The 17,624-nt window shown below is 35.8% G+C and overlaps 1 protein-coding gene across 5 annotated transcripts in view; it reads right to left on the bottom strand.

Moving 5' to 3' along the window:
* Positions 1-17,624, bottom strand: part of LOC133057047 (caspase-13) — a 30,645-nt gene that overhangs the window by 10,283 nt on the left and 2,738 nt on the right. For 3 of the 5 annotated variants that reach the window (XM_061143115.1, XM_061143096.1, XM_061143090.1), the window contains exons 2-8: positions 13,335-13,589; positions 9,160-9,269; positions 8,191-8,364; positions 6,724-6,958; positions 5,692-5,835; positions 4,429-4,538; positions 2,500-2,603 (exon numbers count right to left, since the gene is read on the bottom strand). In XM_061143115.1, the coding sequence (XP_060999098.1) occupies positions 2,505-2,603; positions 4,429-4,538; positions 5,692-5,835; positions 6,724-6,958; positions 8,191-8,364; positions 9,160-9,269; positions 13,335-13,560 (1,098 nt within the window). In that variant the 5' untranslated portion in view covers positions 13,561-13,589 and the 3' untranslated portion in view covers positions 2,500-2,504. The remainder of the gene's footprint in view (positions 1-2,499; positions 2,604-4,428; positions 4,539-5,691; positions 5,836-6,723; positions 6,959-8,190; positions 8,365-9,159; positions 9,270-13,334; positions 13,590-17,624) is intronic. The other 2 variants (XM_061143105.1, XM_061143124.1) reach the window with 2 other exon arrangements.

The following is a 17,624-nucleotide window of genomic DNA, read 5'->3' as shown; positions in this document are numbered from 1 at the left end:
TTGCCATACATTGAGATGAATCAGCCATGAGTGTATGTGTCCCCCCATCTTGAACCACCCTCTCACTTCCCTCCCCACCCCACCCCTCTGAGTTGTCCCAGAGCACAAGCTTTGCATGTTCTGCTTCATGTATTGAACTTACACTGGTCATCCTTTTTACCTATGGCAATGTACATGTTTCAATGCTATTCTCTCATATCATCCCACCCTTGCCTTCTCCCACAAAGACCAACTATCTGTTCTTTACAACTATGTCTCTTTTGCTGTCTTGCATCCAGGGTCATCGTTACCATCTTTCTAAATTCCATTTATATGCATTAACATACTGTTTTGGTGTTTCTTTTTATGACTTACTTCAGTCTGTATAATAGGATCCAGCTTCATCCACCTTATTAGAACTGACTCAAATGCATTCTTTTTCTTATCACTGAGTAATATTCCATTGTTTACATGTACCACAATTTGTTTATCCATTTTTCTGCCAATGGACATCTAGGTTGCTTCCATGTCCTATCTACTGTAAACAGTGTTGCAATGAACATTGGGGTACATGCCTTTTTCAATTCTGGTTTCTTCGGTCTGTAAGCCCAGCAGTGGGATTGCTGAGTCATGTGGCAGTTCTATTCCCTGTTCTTTGTTTTTTTTTTTTTTTCAAGGAATCGTGACACTGTTCTCCATATTGGCTGTGCTAGTTTGCATTCCCACTAACAGTGTAAGGTTCCCTTTTCTCCACACCCTCTCCAGTGTTTATTGTTTGTAGCCTTTTTTTGATGGCCATTCTGACTGGTGCAAGATGATACCTCATTGTGGTTTTGATTTGCATTTCTCTGATAATGAGTGATGTTGAGTGTCTTTTCATGTGTTCGTTAGCCATCTGTAAAGCTTCTTTGTAGAAATGTCTGTTTAGTTCTTTGGCTCATTTTTTGATTGGGTTGTTTATTTTTCTGGTATTGAGTTTCATGAACTGCTTGTATATTTTGGAGGTTAACTCTTTGTCAGTTGCCTCATTTGCTATTATTTTCTCCCACTCTGATGGCTGTCTTTTCACCTTGCTTATAGCTTCCTTTATTGTGCAAAAGCTTTTAAATTTATTTAGATCCCACTTGTTTATTTTTATTCCCGTTACTCTGGGAGGTGAGCCATAGAGGATATTGATATGATTTATGTCAGAGAGTGCTCTGCCTATGTTTTCCTCTAAGAATTTTATAGTTTTTGGTCTTACATTTAGATCTTTAATCCATTTTGAGTTTATTTTTATGTATGGTGTTAGCAAGTGTCCTAGTTTCATTCTTTTACATGTGGTTTGTCAGTTTCCCCAGCACCATTTGTTAAAGAGTTTGTCTTTTCTTAATTGTATATTTTTGCCTCCTTTATCAAAGATAAGGTATCCAAAGATGGGTGGATTTATCTCTGGGATTTCTATTTTGTTCTATTGATCTATATTTCTGACTTTGTGCCAGTACCATATTGTCTTGATGCCTGTAGCTTTGTAGTATAGTATGAAGTCAGGCAGGTTGATTCCTCCAGTTCCATTCTTCTTTCTCAAGATTGCTTTGGCTACTTGAGGCTTTTTGGTGTTTCCATACAAACTGTGACATTATTTGTTCTATTTCTGTGAAAAATATCATTGGTAGCTTGATAGGGATTGCATTGAATCGGTTGATTGCTTCCGGTAGTATGCTCATTTTCACTATATTGATTCTTCCAATCTATGAACATGGTATATTTAGATCATATCTGAATGGTGTAGTGGTTTCCCCTACTTTCTTCAGTTTAACTCTGAATTTTGCAATAAGAAGCTCATGATCTGAGCCACAGTCAACCCCTAGTCTTGTTTTTGCTGACTTCATAGAGCTTCTCCATCTTTGACTGCAAAGAACATAACCAATCTGATTTTGGTATTGACCATCTGGTGATATCCACGTGTAGAGTTGTCTCTTGTGTTGTTGGAAGAGTATGTTTTCTATGACTGGTGTGTTCTCTTGACAAAACTCTTAGCCTTTGCCCTGCTTCGTTTTGTACTCCAAGGTCAAACTTGCCTGTTACTCCAGGGATCTCTAGACTCCCTACTTTTGCATTCCAGTCCCCTATGATGAAAATGACATCTTGTTGTTGGTGTTAGTTCTAGAAGGCCTTGTAGGTCATCATAGAACCCTTCAACTTCAGCTTCTTTCACATTAGTGATTGGATTACTTTATAGACTTTGGCATAGACTTGGATTACTGTGATATTGAATTGTTTGCCTTGGAAGTGTACAGAGATCATTCTATCATTTTTGTGATTGCACCCAATACTGGATTTTGGACTCCTTTTGTTGTCTATGAGAGGGGGATCCAGATGCATATATATAGAGTAAACAAATAACATATTGCCAAATTACATCAACAAGGAACACCAATTTACTAATTGACAACTAAAGCAATGAGCTGTCATTGGTCCTCACTATTAATATCACTTTCCTATTTCTTTTACCTGCCAACAACATCTCTTGATACTTACTATTTTCAGTTGCCAGGAAAGAGGTAGAAATATCTTGTCATAGAAAGTCGTTCAACAGTGGGCATCTGAGCTTTAACATTTGGTTTTTCAAATGATTGTTGTACCTAAAAGCAAAAAGAGATTCTAGATGATACATATCTCTTATGCATCTCAGACAATGTTTTGCAAAATAAGCCAAAGTTTTGTTTTTGTTTTTGTTTTTGAATGAAGGGTGCTCCTAGGATTGATGGAACCAAACCCTTGGGCATTTTAACTCCTTGTTGCTGCTATTCTACCTCTTAAATATAACACCCAATGTCAGAATAGCCTCTTTATCTCAAAATACATACCTCAGTCTCTCAGTCATGTCTGACTCTTGGTGGCCCCACAAAATTTTTGTCCATGGAATTTTCTAAGGGAGAATAGGGGAAGTGCTATTCCCTTCTCCAGGGGATCTTCCTGACCCAGGGATGGAACCTGGGTTTCCTACATTGCAAGCAGATTCTTTACCCTTTGAGCCATCAAGGCTCAAGCCCTATGCCTAAACTAAGCATTTTCATTTCATTTTCTCTACTTTCCATTTCTGATCTATAGATCTGATGATTAATTATCCATTGGTGTTTGTTCATGAGAACTGAACCTCAGAGATCCTCTATCTTCTATATCCAATCAGTCTAACTCTTCAATTTAATATTGTAGGGTTTTGTCCATAAGGTCTGAATGATGAGCAAGATTCACAGTTCCACCACTAAGTTGATCTTTGAAGCTTTTTTTTTTTTTTTTTATCCCCATAGACTGATCAGTGAAATTGTAATTACTTAGATCCACTATTTCTAATCTTTTCTGAGGAATTCCCTTGAAAATGTAATGTTTAAATCTTATTCTTTCAATAAGACTTAACTTTCTATGTTCCTATTCACTGAGACCCTGACTCACTTTATGTTACAATTTTCTTCAATTCATGAAAGATATATTCTTCTTTTCCCACAGAAGTATTATTATTGTCTATGGATTTAGTTTAAAAACAACCACAGTTTCCCATGTTCATAATACCAGTAACTTTCTAACTGAAAAAGGAGGGACATTTATTCACACATTCATGCATTTATTTCTTCAATGACCATTAATTCCTACTTGCTAGCATATTGAATATTGAATAAATCCCAGGCTTCATGAGCTTGCATTAAAGTAAGTAAATGAAGACAGCAAACACACAAATATATATTATCTGGGTGGTGGTAAGAGTTATGAAAAAAAAAAAAAAAAAAATTAGGAAGGAGGGAGGAAATAGGGAATGTCCTGAGGTGGGGAATGAGTATCGAGCCTTCCCTTCTGGGCCACTCTATTCAAAGAATTTTTTCACCTCTGTCTCTTTCAAACGTCTTTGCTGTTCAGTTTCTAAGTCATTGATATTCTTTGCAAGCTGTTCACATTCCCTAGGACCTTCTCTTCATGGATCCTACCACAACCTGTATCACACAATGTGTTTTTTGGAATATTTATTCAATACCCATCTCTCTCATAAGAAAGTAAGTTCTAGGTAGCCTTACATCACATGTGTCTCACTCACATCTTTGTCACAAAGATATAACCCGTTACTAAGTAGACCACTATATATATTTCATATATATATATATATATATTAATGTAACACTATATATTAAATGGAGCAGTGAAAATTAATCCAATATGCTTTCCATTCTTTGAATTATAAGAAATTATAGCCCATAAGATACATGCTCATATTTCGTTATATTTTGTTCTTCTGTGGTGCATTAATGCAGTCTTTTTGTAAATCAGATATTAAATACCTAGATTAAAGAAACCAAGTGCTACTCTACTTTTGTGTGCCTGAAAAAATCTGTCATTGTCACTTGAAAGGCAAATAATATTTAAGTTTTCCTTAACAAATAAATGATTAGAAAAAAAAAAAAAAAAAGATGAACTTACCTTCCTAAATACTTCCTCAAGATGACAGCACCAAGCATATTTTTGGAAGCATGTGATGAGTCGTGTAATGAAGAGAGAACCTTTTTTGATGTCTCTCCAGGACACATTATCTATGATGATAGGGAGTGGTAAGCCTTGGGCTGTTGTGTTCATAATTTTTTTTTTTTTTTTTTTTTTTTTACTTTTTTTTTGTCTTTTAAAACAAAAATGTATCTTGGGAATTATCTTGACATATTTAGGGGAAGAACTTACAACCTTCCATTAACTCATTTTCCAAAAGAAGTTCAACTAAAGAAGCAGATCATCACAACTGAAGTTCATTTCATGGAGATTGCATTGTCTTTTGGAGACTGACTCTCTACTATGTGACTTATGTTTATCCACTTGGCTTTGAAAAGAGACTTGAGAGATGATTGTAATTATCTTATTTTACAGAGGGAGGAATACAGGTTCAGAAGGAAGAATTTCCCCATGATCATACAGATGGTTGTTTACAGATTATAAACCATGATGTCTTTCACAATATAGGGAATAAAATAAATGAATAGATCTAATGAAACTTTTGTAAGGGAGGGATATGCTTTTGGTATATCAGATAACAGATAGTGGTATAGATAGTGGTATGTACTTATCTCCCTAACTCATTAAACTATATACATTAAACATGTAGAGCTTTTTGCATGTTAATTATGCCTTCATAAAGTGATGAGTTATTAAAATTTTCAAGTTAGAGGTGCTCAGATATAATGCCTCTCAAGATGATTATGTGAAGTTTAAAAAATAAGTGCTGTTCCCTTGCTAATAATAAGCCCCGTTTTATCATTTTCTTCTTCTTTTAAAAGGACATGCACCTACTTGCTAGTGCATGCTTATGGTGCTACTCTAAGAAGCGCAGATGAGAATTAATAGAGAACATAAGTTGGAGTTGATAATTTTTAAGAAAGGGCAGTCAACCCTTAGATCCATAAGAACTATACTCAAAATGTTAAATGGATTTAATAGAAAACTGAATCAATAATCTGTTTTTAACTAGTGTGATGGTAAAGGGATTATCTTTTATTATGTTGTTTTAATGGTTACTATACCTTTGGCTGTAAAGTGAAACAGATAATAAAAATCATTTTTTAAAAGTGAAGAAAAAGTAAAATATATTGACAGTATTCAAAATTTGTATCAAATCATTGCTACTAATTTTTTTTTTTTTAATCATTCAGAGATAGCCTTAGACCCACAAACCCCTGTCTGCAACTGAAAGACACATACGTGGCGTTGAGGAACAGAAGGCAATGAAGTCCTTCTCCACGTGGGTCTTGTAAACAGCGTCTTCTTCCAGGTTCTCGGGTGGCAGGGAAAAGCTGTCCACCAGGGCTGCTGGGGAGTCACTGACCCACAGTTCCCCACGGTTTGCTGTAGAGACATCAACTTCCTTCACACTGTGTGTCTCCCTCAGTGTGACTACTGCAATTACCTCATTATTTTACAATGCTTACTCCAACTAGTTTTATACACAGAAGTACACACACAAATACACAAATGTGAGTGCATCTCCACCCAGCACTGCTTCTTCCTTATGTCATTGAGCAATATGCCAATTAAGAGTGAAAACATGGTAAAACTGGAGGAATGCATTTGCTGAGAATAACAAAGGAGTTAAAGCCTTACCTGCATGATCTCAGAGCATATTTATCATTTTATAGCTAAATTATTTCTACATTTCATCTTTAAAAACTGCTCTAAAAGTTAAAATGGTGATTAGGAGTCAGAAAAAAAAAAAGGAGAAAACAAAAAAAATTCCCTGAAATCCCAAGTTTTCTCGTCTCCCAAGTTATTTTCATTTCAATAATCTAAGAGGAAAAAAAGAAAAATATATTGCTATTATATAATATCCTGACTTTCAAATGAAGTTCCTCTCAAGCCAGAGAACATTAAAATGTCTGTAAAACATTTACAAGCAAAGCAATCATTTAAATTATTTCATTCCAAAGTTAGAATATTTGTGTCTAATTTTTTTGAGGAGTCTAGTGATCTCCTTCATCACTTAGTTTGGATTAAATTTATCAGCTAATTTATCAGAAATTTATCAGCTAACAATAATTTGTTATCAATTTGTTATCAGCTAATAACAATTTGTTATCAGATAACAAATTTATCAGCTGGTCTTATGAGACCAGCTGCCTAAATGGAATTTCCTAATAATTCAATTTAGTTTAAGATTGTTTCACCTAGAAATAAAACATGCATTACAAACACCTTTATGATCTTTATGAACTTTGGATTCTTCATCTCACAACTCACCACCTCTGCAGGCCTGGACAATGATGACTTTAGGTTTGTCCTTCAGACTGAGGCAATTACGGTTGTTGAATATCCGGAAGATGGTGTCATAAGGTAGCACATCTGGTTTTCCATCACTGTGCATAGTCCCGCAGATCCCATCCAGGATGCCATGAGACATGAACACCAAGAATGTACTGTCTGAGGATTTGTGCTCTTCACGTGCAGCAAATTTCCACAGCACTGATTCCATGTCCTGAAAAGACCACAAAGTCTTACTTCAATAGGACAAGCATTAAAATTAAACTGAACTCCTATTTATTATGATCAGTATAAGAAATGTCTGTAACATTTCAGTCACAGTGTCTTTACATAGTGGATGGTCAATGATAATTTTATTTTTGTTTCTATAATGGATCAGTAGACTCAAATTTTGCTCCTGATATAACCTGTTCTCTTAGTACATTTTACATTTGTTTATTGTCACTACATACTTTCCCTTTCAAATGTTTCCTTTCTCTCATTACTTAATAAGAAACTTGAATATAAACATATCATACCATTTTCCTTCTAAAACACTCCCCATCATACTTAAAATAAAATAAAACTTCTGACATGAGCGTACTTCTCCTGACGTTCTTCCTCCTCCTCTGGTTATACAGATCTCTTCCTACTATTCATGTAATAGTTTCATATTCAGTTCAGACTTTTCACCTATAGTCATGCCTTCTTGGAATATATTTCATTCACATCTTTCTAGAGTTATCTTGTCTCTGACAGTCATGTGTCAGAGCCCATATTATCTCCTCAAAGATGTTTTTCTTGGTCATGATTGTGAAACATTATTATTTATTATTATGTTATCAGTAAAACAATCAAACATTATTACTCCTCATTCACCAATGTATTCTTTTGTTTCCTTTTTCCTTTTCACTTTCTTTTCAATCTTAAAGACATACAGATACATCAAATCTCTGAAATGTTCTGTTTTGCTTATGGCTTGATCATTCCCTGTCACCCAGCAAGTTAACCTACATCACTGTGAGCTGGGAACATTCTGTCTCGTTTACTGACCCATCCCCCATGCCAGCATAGCCCCTGGTAGAGTCAGGATTCAGCATTTATGTGACTGCTGTGAATAGCAGCTCACTCCTGCTAGCATTCTTTACTCCAGAATTTTCTGGGAAATACTAGGGCTGAATATCGATCTTCACACTTCAGAATTGTGTGGGTATACATGCCCATCAGGTGGGTTTTTTTTTTTTTTGTTTTTTTTTTTTTTCAGGTTTTATGGAATTAAGGATGTTTGAAACTCTAAAGCAACACAGATTTCACCTATCTTAATATTTACTTTACAACACACATTCACACACTTAGACATACACATGCACATAAATGAGACCTATGGTTGTTAAAGCATTTGCTTAGTATTATAAAGTTCCCTAGTTAGTAGGAGGATATGTGTCAGGGTGGGTGAGGGACCCTTACGCTGGCTGTGAGTTTTTCTTCCACTTCCACAGTGTAGCCAAGACCCTCAAGCAGCTGCTTCATTCCAAGGATGTCAAGGGCAGCACCATCCCTGGGAGGCAGGTGATCAAACTCTGTATTGCATATGATGAGAGCCAGACGAGTGCGGTCCTTTCTCTGCTTTATTGGATAGATCTACAGGAAATTGATATGCAATGAGTTTTGTTTACCAAAATCTCTCTTAAACTTTCATATACCAATCATTGTTGCTTTTAAGGGCTTACATAATTGTCCCCTCTCCTATCCCGTACCAGAAGACACTGCCCTTCCTCTCTCTTACTAATGGATTAAATTGACAATAGAAAAAAAGTTCAAATTGAAAGTGAATTATCTTTGAAAAGCCCAGAACAGGATCCAAAACATATTTGTGATGGTTACTCAAGAATCTTGAGGAGACTAGAACAACTCCCACCCTCTCCTTCTTGCCTTTCTTCTACACCTAGTCAAATCTTTCTTAACATTCAAGATTCAAGTCAAATTGTATAAAGACTAGGAGATATTTGCCATTGGCTCCAGCTGAAAATAAATACACCAAAGATCATTTGCCTTAGGTAACATTATTTTGATACTATTTTTAACACTAACTTATTATGTTTTGCACATGTTAACATTTTTTAACTAGATTGCAACTGATTATTACTCAGCCATGTTATTTCATAAATATTTTGATTATATGACTACAGCTAAAATTCTAATAAATCCCAAATATATTTGACAACAAATAAATGAAAAAATGAGAGACATATTTTATCATAGGGGAAGATAATTGGAATTTGTGTGAGGCCATGTGATTTCCTCCTACTCAAAGTATTTATAAACAAAATTACCACTGTCCCCACCCTGCTGTTCAGTAATGACTGCTTTAAGAAATTCTGTAATTAGTGAAAGCAGTTGTTTCTCTTCCTCCCTCTCATGTACAGAACACAGCACCTCTCCAGCCCTTTCTTTACACAGTTTCAGGAACTCTTCATGAGGGCAAAGCTTGAGGGTAGTTGCAGATCCTGCTGACTCGTCTGGTCCAGCCACAGTTTCCTCAGGAGCTGCAGGATACATCACATGATATAATTGGTGATATCTGTCCCTGTGACCCAGTTATCACCCAAGAAAACTGACAGGGGACAGTCTGGGGAAAAGATTTTAACACATTGGGTCATAGAAGATAGATGTATTATCACTGGGAAAGAAGGGAGAAATACTTGGTAGTAAGAGCAGAGCTACTAACAAATGCAATAACACATTATGATATTGTGAAAAAAATAACCTTGATGATTTGGGGTCAAATAACTTTGTTCCTTACTGAACAAAACAATTTTATTTTTCAGATAGTTTTATTCTAAGGTATTGCCTATCTATGTGAACTTTCTGTTGTCTCTGAGCAAGAGCACATTGAGTAAATATTCATCAGTGTTATCTATTATAAATATAATTGAATCACATGTGCAATTTTAAATTTTCTAATGCCCACATTAAATAAGAATAGTATCAATTAATTTAAAAAATTTAACATATCAAAAATATCATCATTTTAATGTGTTACTAGACACAATTTATGCACATAAAAACTAAGTCCAACATTTCAAGTTCATTCCTACTTCACTCAACAAATACAGACACATACACCTCCAAATACTTAAAGGAATCTTGAATCTTGCATCACCCTGGTATTATTTTTTTTTCAATCTCTCATGAATTCTTAACCTTTCCAGAGAAAATGAGCTTCAAGGATTCCTCATCAAGCTGTGAATTCAACTATTTAAAAGAGAAATGCTGTCTATTAACCATAGTACTGTACCCAGTGTCAAAAGGACAAATTTGTCAGAGATTCTACATTCTACATACTCTGAATGCTTTGCCTCCAAATGCTGAATAACCAGCACTAGGTTTTCAACCCATATGAGGAAATAACTTCTCCTTCTTGGAAATATTTGTTTCTGACTCATTCTGCCTTAATCCCTTGAGAAATGTAATATTTTCTGAAACTGGTTGGCCTCATTTGACTAAGATTGTGCAAGAGACTGGGAAAGTCCAAAGCCCTTCCTTTGAGAGGGGAGGAAAAGTCCTCATAAGCAAAAACCCGAAAAGAAGTTTATCAAGAACTAATATAACAGGGTTTTTGTCTATGAAAAGAATAAACCTCTATGTTCATTTACATGAACTAATCAAAATTTTCTTATTAATTTAATTTACATTAGAAAGCCAATATAATCTTCTATAATTTTTTTCATTTATTTTTTCCATTACTTTTTCAATAATATTTTTATAAATGTCTTTCTAAAATAGTACGTGAAAAATATAAGCTCTGGAGATGCAGCAAATAGTAAGTCTTTAAGGGTACCAAAGTTTCTGAACATTTATTTTTGTAGATTATATGACACATAATCTACCTATTTCAGAAGATTCTACCAATGTGAAGATGTTTGGCGTCCTGGGATAGTCTCTGGTCAGAAGGTATGTTTTGTCATTGAAAGTCTCCTGTTTTCAGGTAATTTACAGGTTTGATGTCCTCTCAAATTTAACAAATGTCATCTCCTCTTGGCCATTATGTGTCTATGTATAGATGCAGCGTTTACAAATAAAACTGAAAATTAGACTTTCTTATATCTAATAGTAAAATTAGCATGGATCATTTCAATACAGCATAATAAATACAGTGTAGTCTGTGGTCCAAAGGGAGTGCCCATGGGCCTGACAGAACAGGAAAAGAAAAAAAAAAAAAAATTAGGAGTTTAGATAAAAAATTTTAATATCTCAGTTTTATCTGTTATCTAATGGTGTGCTCAGGAAATCTCTTAAACTGAAACAAAAATAAAGATACTGATACTAGATAAGACAAGGCCATCTCCCTGGGCAAGTTAGGAATTTGAATAATTATCTTCCTGACTAAATAGCAGTTCTTGGCACATAGTCTGTGTGAAAGTGAAAGTGTTAGTCACTCAGTTGTGTCGACTCTTTACTACCCCATGGAGTGTAGCCCACAAGGCTCCTCTGTCCATGGAATTCTCCAGGAAACAAAATTGGAGTGGGTAGCCATTCTCTTCTCCAGGGGATCTTCCTGATCCAGGGATCAAACCCAGGTCTCCCACATTGCAGACAGATTAAGATAAGATAAAATAAAACAAAATAGGAGATAATTCAACAAATGGAAATCAGAATTGAAGTAATGGGAACTTCAAGATGAATTTAGCAATTGCAGGATCCAGAACAAATCTTCAACTGAAATAGTATATCCTATCAGAAGAGTCCGTGGCAGGCAGGAGGCAAGTATAGACCTATTTGTTAAAACAAATAGCTTGGATTCTTCCTATCTCCCACCCCATTTCCTCAGTACTATGCTAAGAACCCTCCATGCCCCAAAGGCCTAATATCCTAATATTGCACATTCTAATTGCCCAACTTACCCAACTTCCTGAACTCCTAGACCAGGGTACTCTAGGTGTCCTCGGACTCTTCTGGAGGTTCCATGTACAGATAGAACTCAGGGGACTACTGGATACTTCATGAAAGGGTCTGCACCTGCCTCCTGCCTGCCATGGATTCTGTTGACAGGTTATTTCAATTTAAGATTCATTCTTGTTTCTGGGATTGCTAAAATCATTTTGAAGTTCCCATTACTTCAATTCTGATTCCTATTTGTTGAATTATCTCTGATTGTGTGTTGTCTTATTTTATCTTATGTTTTCTTTTCTTTTCCATCCTGGCTTAGTACAGGATATTGAGTATAGTTCCCTGTGCTGTACAGTAGGTCCTTGTTGATCCATTCTATATGTAATGGTTTGCATCTGCTAACCCCAAAATCCCTGTCAATGCTTCTCCCACACCTCTCTCCCTTGGAAACTACAAGTCTTCTCTCTGATTTTGTTGCTAAATCCAAATTATTTTTATCCCATCCCAGTTTAAGAGAAAGTAATAAACTTGCATAAGGACCAACTTAAATATTAATAATAACATCTTGGATATCTATTAGACCAGCATGTACTTCCTGCTGATGGTAGTGTCCCTTCTACATAGAGAAAGGCTTATTAAAAATAATTAATTGCTGTAGTGATGTCTCTACAATTGTGTGGCATTTCGTTTACTACAGCTTACTATTATTGATAAGCTCCAGTATTCTGGGCTGGAGTTTCAGGCTAAATTATAACAAATTGAGTCCATCACTGGTGAACTTGGACCTGAGGATATTTAGACTCTAGTGATATTTAGAATTCAATTAAAGTGAAGTTTTGAAAGAGGTTAAGATATTGGACACTTTATAGACACTCTCCTAATCATATTTGGTAAACTCACAGGAATACATAAGCCTTGTAAAGGTATAAATATTATAAGCTAGAGAATAATTATGATAACTACTATTATTGCATGCATGCATCCAACTTTTATTATATGCTTTATAATATGATTTATATATATGCTATACCCTTGGTACTCTGCTAGGAGCTATTATTCATTGGTGAAAAAAAAAGTTGTGAACTGAATTAAGAAACTCAGAGGATTGTAGTCTTATTTAATGAGATAGGGGATAGAAGTGGAACAGATCTGATGGGGAGAATGAAGTATTTCATTTTTTATATCTTAGCTTTGTGAAGTCAATAGAACAGTAAAGTGGAAATGTTGAATATGAAGCTAGAGCTAGGCATACCTGGAGCTCAGAGGAGAATTCCAGATGGGAGCTAGAATATTATGAATTGTCATCCCATACCTGCCATTATGTTCCTGGCCTTACAAAATCTGTGACAAAGTTAGTGAAATTGTTCCCATTTCACAGATGCTCATATTGATGCTTATGGAGGATAAGAAACTTGAATGAAGACACATAATGTCCAAAGTGACAGAAACCTAAGTTCAGGTTCAGATGTTCCTTATTATAAAGTCTCTGTAGCTATCTCAATTAACAACCTAAACAGAAGACTCAGTTTCTCAGCTAATTGGAAATTGGATGCCCTCCCCAAAGTGACAAAGTGGCCTCTAAAAGGGCAATGATAGATTTAATTAAAATTATACATTAGTAATAGGAGGATGAGGGAACTATAGACGACAGTGGAACAGTCTTAGAGTCAAGTAGATTCTGAAAAAATTAAGATCTCCCTTATAAAGAATTCCAGTCTTACCTTTTATACTGGTGGAATTTTTGTCTATGTTTAGGAAAGTTTGAACAAAGACTTGACCTGCCTCTTGGTTTTTCTGTCGTATAGAATCAACCAAGACTCGGGCTTTGTCTTGAAGTTTGGCATCATAAATTTTTTTCTTCTCCTCTTCTTCCAACTTCAGGACATTTTTTTCCACGAAGTCATCCAAAAGGCCAGAAATGAGTTCTTTGCCCAAAGATTCCAACATCTTAAGTGGGTTTTTGTTGTGTTTGTCTTCTGTTAGAAATACAAAGCTTCAACTTGATCTCTTCTCAAAAAATCCAGAATTGAAAACAATCTGGTGGTTGATCTTTCAATATTACAGATCAGCCTGACACCAGGTTAATTTATTACTGTCTGGGATAATTTGAATTTTTGTGGGGAAATAAAGAAGTCAAATTATTAAATATTTTGTTGTAACACCATAGATATTATTTGATCATGTCGTGTATGGGAAGACAAGATATCTCACCAATCCTTAATTAAACCTACAAGAGAGTTATACAGTCCATCTAGAAATAAAGGTAGCCTTGACACAAAATGAGATAGTCTAAAAAAATTCACCAAGACATTGAATAAGAACTTTGGCCCAGAAGCATCAGCCTCTTTGTCTATCTTCAAGTATTCTTTCAATAAATGTTTACTGGACAACTTTTATGAGAAAGAAACATGGAAATTAACAAAACATAAATAAAAATTTACCTAATATCTGTTCATTTTTCAATAACTAACATCTCTTAAAAGATAAGTATAAAGCAATATAAAATATTATTTACAAGTATACTAAGTAATTTATAAGTGTTAATATGATAGACACTCACAATCATCCAGAGAGATGGTTAATACTTTCCCTATTTTACAGATCATTTAAATAAAATGCTGGATCACATTTCTGTTCTTATGCCATATTCTATAAATTTAGCCATAGCACAGCTTCAGTAAGTACAATTGATATTCAGTAAGTCCTACTGGTCTCAAGTGCTTCATATGACTCTTCTCAATGGTAATAAAAATTTCATGTAACAGATATATTAAAATTTCTATTATATGGTAAAAGAAACAAGCACAGAGCAGTTAGTTAAATATTTGACCAAAATTGTGTGAAGAGTACGCCATGTTTAGTAAGAGGGCAGGGAGGGATTCAAACTCAGAGGTTCAGAATCCAGAATCACCACTCTTAAATCATCAAACTACTTTACATGACACTTGGTAAAGTGAAAGTGAAAGTCGCTCAGTCCTGTCCGGTGTCCAACTCTTGGCAACCCCATGGACTGTACAGTCTGTGGAATTCTCCAGGCCACACTATTGGAGTGGGCAGCCTTTCCCTTCTCCAGGGGATCTTCCCAACCCAGGATCGAACTTGGTAAACAGGTATTTAAGAGAATAGAAAGTCATTCAGGGGCTCAGAAAAGACTGGACACATTTCTTGAGGTGAGGGCACAAAAGGCTGTTTCTCAGAAAAAGTCACAGAAGCATTGGTCTTAAAGTACAGCAGACACGTCACAACAGAGAATTTGAAGAATTACAAACAACATACAATTAATGTATAAGATGTTTACTCTGATGGGATTCTATTTCATTTATTTCTGCCCTCAACAAGGTTGAAAGTTGACTGAATGATTGGTACTAGGAGAAACATGGCAAACGATTAAAGTTTTGTATAATTTTGGCATCACATCCTCTTATTATCTACATGTATCATGGCTTCAGTTATCAGCTTTAAATAATAAATTAATTATTTAAATAAATAATTTCTGAATTTATAGATCAGTCCAAAGATGGATCTCAATATTAAAGCTCATATAGTCATTTTATCTTTTCATACCACAAACTCATAAACTCAACTTTTAAAAGCTGAACTGCTCGTTTTTTGTCACCTGCTTCATTCCCCATCAGTCAGTCAGACAGTTCAGTCGCTCAGTCATGTCCGACTCTTTGTGACCCCATGAATCACAGCACATCAGGCCTCCCTGTACATCACCAATTCCCGGAGTTTACTCAAACTCATGCCCATTGAGTCAGTGATGCCATCCAGCCATCTCATCCTCTGTCGTCCCCTTCTGCTCCTGCCCCCAACCCCTCCCAGCATCAGGGTCTTTTCCAATGAGTCAGCTCTTCGCATCAGGCGGCCAAAGTATTGGAGTTTCAGCTTCAGCATCAGTCCTTCCAATGAACACCCAGGCCTGATCTCCTTTATGATGGACTGGTTGGATCTCCTTGCAGTCCAAGGGACTCTCAAGAGTCTTCTCCAACACCACAGTTCAAAAGCATCAATTTTTTGGCACTCAACTTTCTTCACAGTCCAACTCTCACATCCATACATGACCACTGGAAAAACCATAGCCTTGACCAGATGGACTTTTGTTGGCAAAGTAATGTCTCTGCTTTTTAATATGCTATCTAGGTTGGTCATAACTTTCCTTCCAAGGAGTAAGTGTCTTTTAATTTCATGGCTGCAATCACCATCTGCAGTGATTTTGGAGCCCAGAAAAACAAAGTCTGACACTGCTTCCAATGTTACCCCATCTATTTGCCATGAAGTGATGGGACCAGATGCCATGATCTTAGTTTTCTGAATGTTGAGCTTTAAGCTAACTTTTTCACTCTCCTCTTTCACTTTCATTTAGAGGCTTTTTAGTTCCTCTTCACTTTCTGCCATAAGGGTGGTGTTGTTTGCATATCTGAGGTTATTGATATTTCTCCCAGCAATACTAGTAAATTATATCTTACAGTCAATTACACCAAGTCGGTAAAAACTGGTGATATTGAACCTCTTCTACCATCTATATTTTATTTTCCATCTCACATCAAACTGTACTGATTATATGTGCTAAATATTTGCAGAATCTGACTGTTTTTCCTTTTCTAATAGTTCAGTACTCCAGTTCAGACCAATACCTTTTCTTTTTTAATTACTCTAAGAATCAGATAAGTCTACTCTTGTACCTTTCTAATCAGTTCTTCACAATGATGCAGAGTCAGTGTTCTAAAATCTTTCGAATATACTTCACTGTGAAATGTCTCAGCTTAATGTAATCTAGGGCTTTCCTGGAAGCTCAGAGGTTAAAGTGTCTTCCTGCAATGTGGGAGACCTGGGTTCGATCCCTGGGTCGGGAAGATCCCCTGGAGAAGGAAATGGCAACCCACTCCAGCATTCTGGCCTGGAGAATCCCATGGACGGAGGAGCCTGGTGAGCTACATTCGTCCATGGGGTCACAGAGAGTTGGACAGACTGAGCGCCTTCCCTTACTGTGATCTAGGTCTTCTCGCTCAGCCTCATCCTCTGCTACCACACCCGCCTTGCTTGTTATACTTTGAACACTTTGCTCTTCATTCAGGTTCTAGAAAGTGATGTACAGTTTCTCACACCCGACATTCCTTATTCTTTTCTTTTTATCTTCAAGTCTCAAATGACATGCCATTTCCTCTTAGAAATGCTCCCTAATGCTTAAGACCAGACCGAGCGTCAGAGCTATACGCTCCCAGAGAGACTTGTTTCAACCTAATGTAGAATTTTTTCCCCTTATAGTTAACTAGTTAACAATGGCAACCAAACTCTTTAGTGTATTGTATCACTCTACTAGTTTTTATCTACTACTTTTCAGTTTCTCATGTCTGTTTTCTAATGATGTCCTGATTCCAATTCAGTAACCAGTGAAGTCATCCTGCCTAGCTAAAAATGCAGCCATGAGCCTGAATTTAAAATACTACTCCCCAGCCCAATGCTGTATTACTGTCCTGAAGAAGACACTAAGAAGATACTAGAAAACAGTCAATTCTCACATTTTAGGAGCTTAAATTAAATGTGTGAAATGAGACAGAAACCTGGAAATAATTACACTACAGGGAAAATGAAAGAAATAAAGAAACACAGTAGCAAGAAAGTATGAGTGGGGTGAATGCAATAAACATTTTTTAAGTAAACTGCGATTTTGCTTTAGAGAGATTAATGAAAGGGTGAATACATATTAATATATTCTGAAAAGTAGGAAAACCTGCCTGACAAGTTCAGACATTTTTGTTTGTTTGTTTTAATGGTAGTAAGGATCATTGCAATTTCCTGAGTGAGAAAATCTCACTAAGTTTAGATACCTAGAGCATAAGAAAGATAATGATCTATTCTTTCCTAACAATGCTAATCTGAAGACAAGCCTGATGCAGATACATAAGAACCATTTGTAGATCTTTAAAATATTATAAATCACAGCCTATTCATGATTGAGTAATTTAAGGTTGGGGGGAGGGAAATAATCTAAATTTGTTAATGTCTAC

The sequence above is a fragment of the Dama dama genome, chromosome 1 (genome assembly GCF_033118175.1).
Source record: "Dama dama isolate Ldn47 chromosome 1, ASM3311817v1, whole genome shotgun sequence".
NCBI lineage: Eukaryota > Metazoa > Chordata > Mammalia > Artiodactyla > Cervidae > Dama > Dama dama.
Note: the sequence above shows the minus strand (reverse complement) of the source record. Positions and strands in the feature narration are given on the sequence as shown.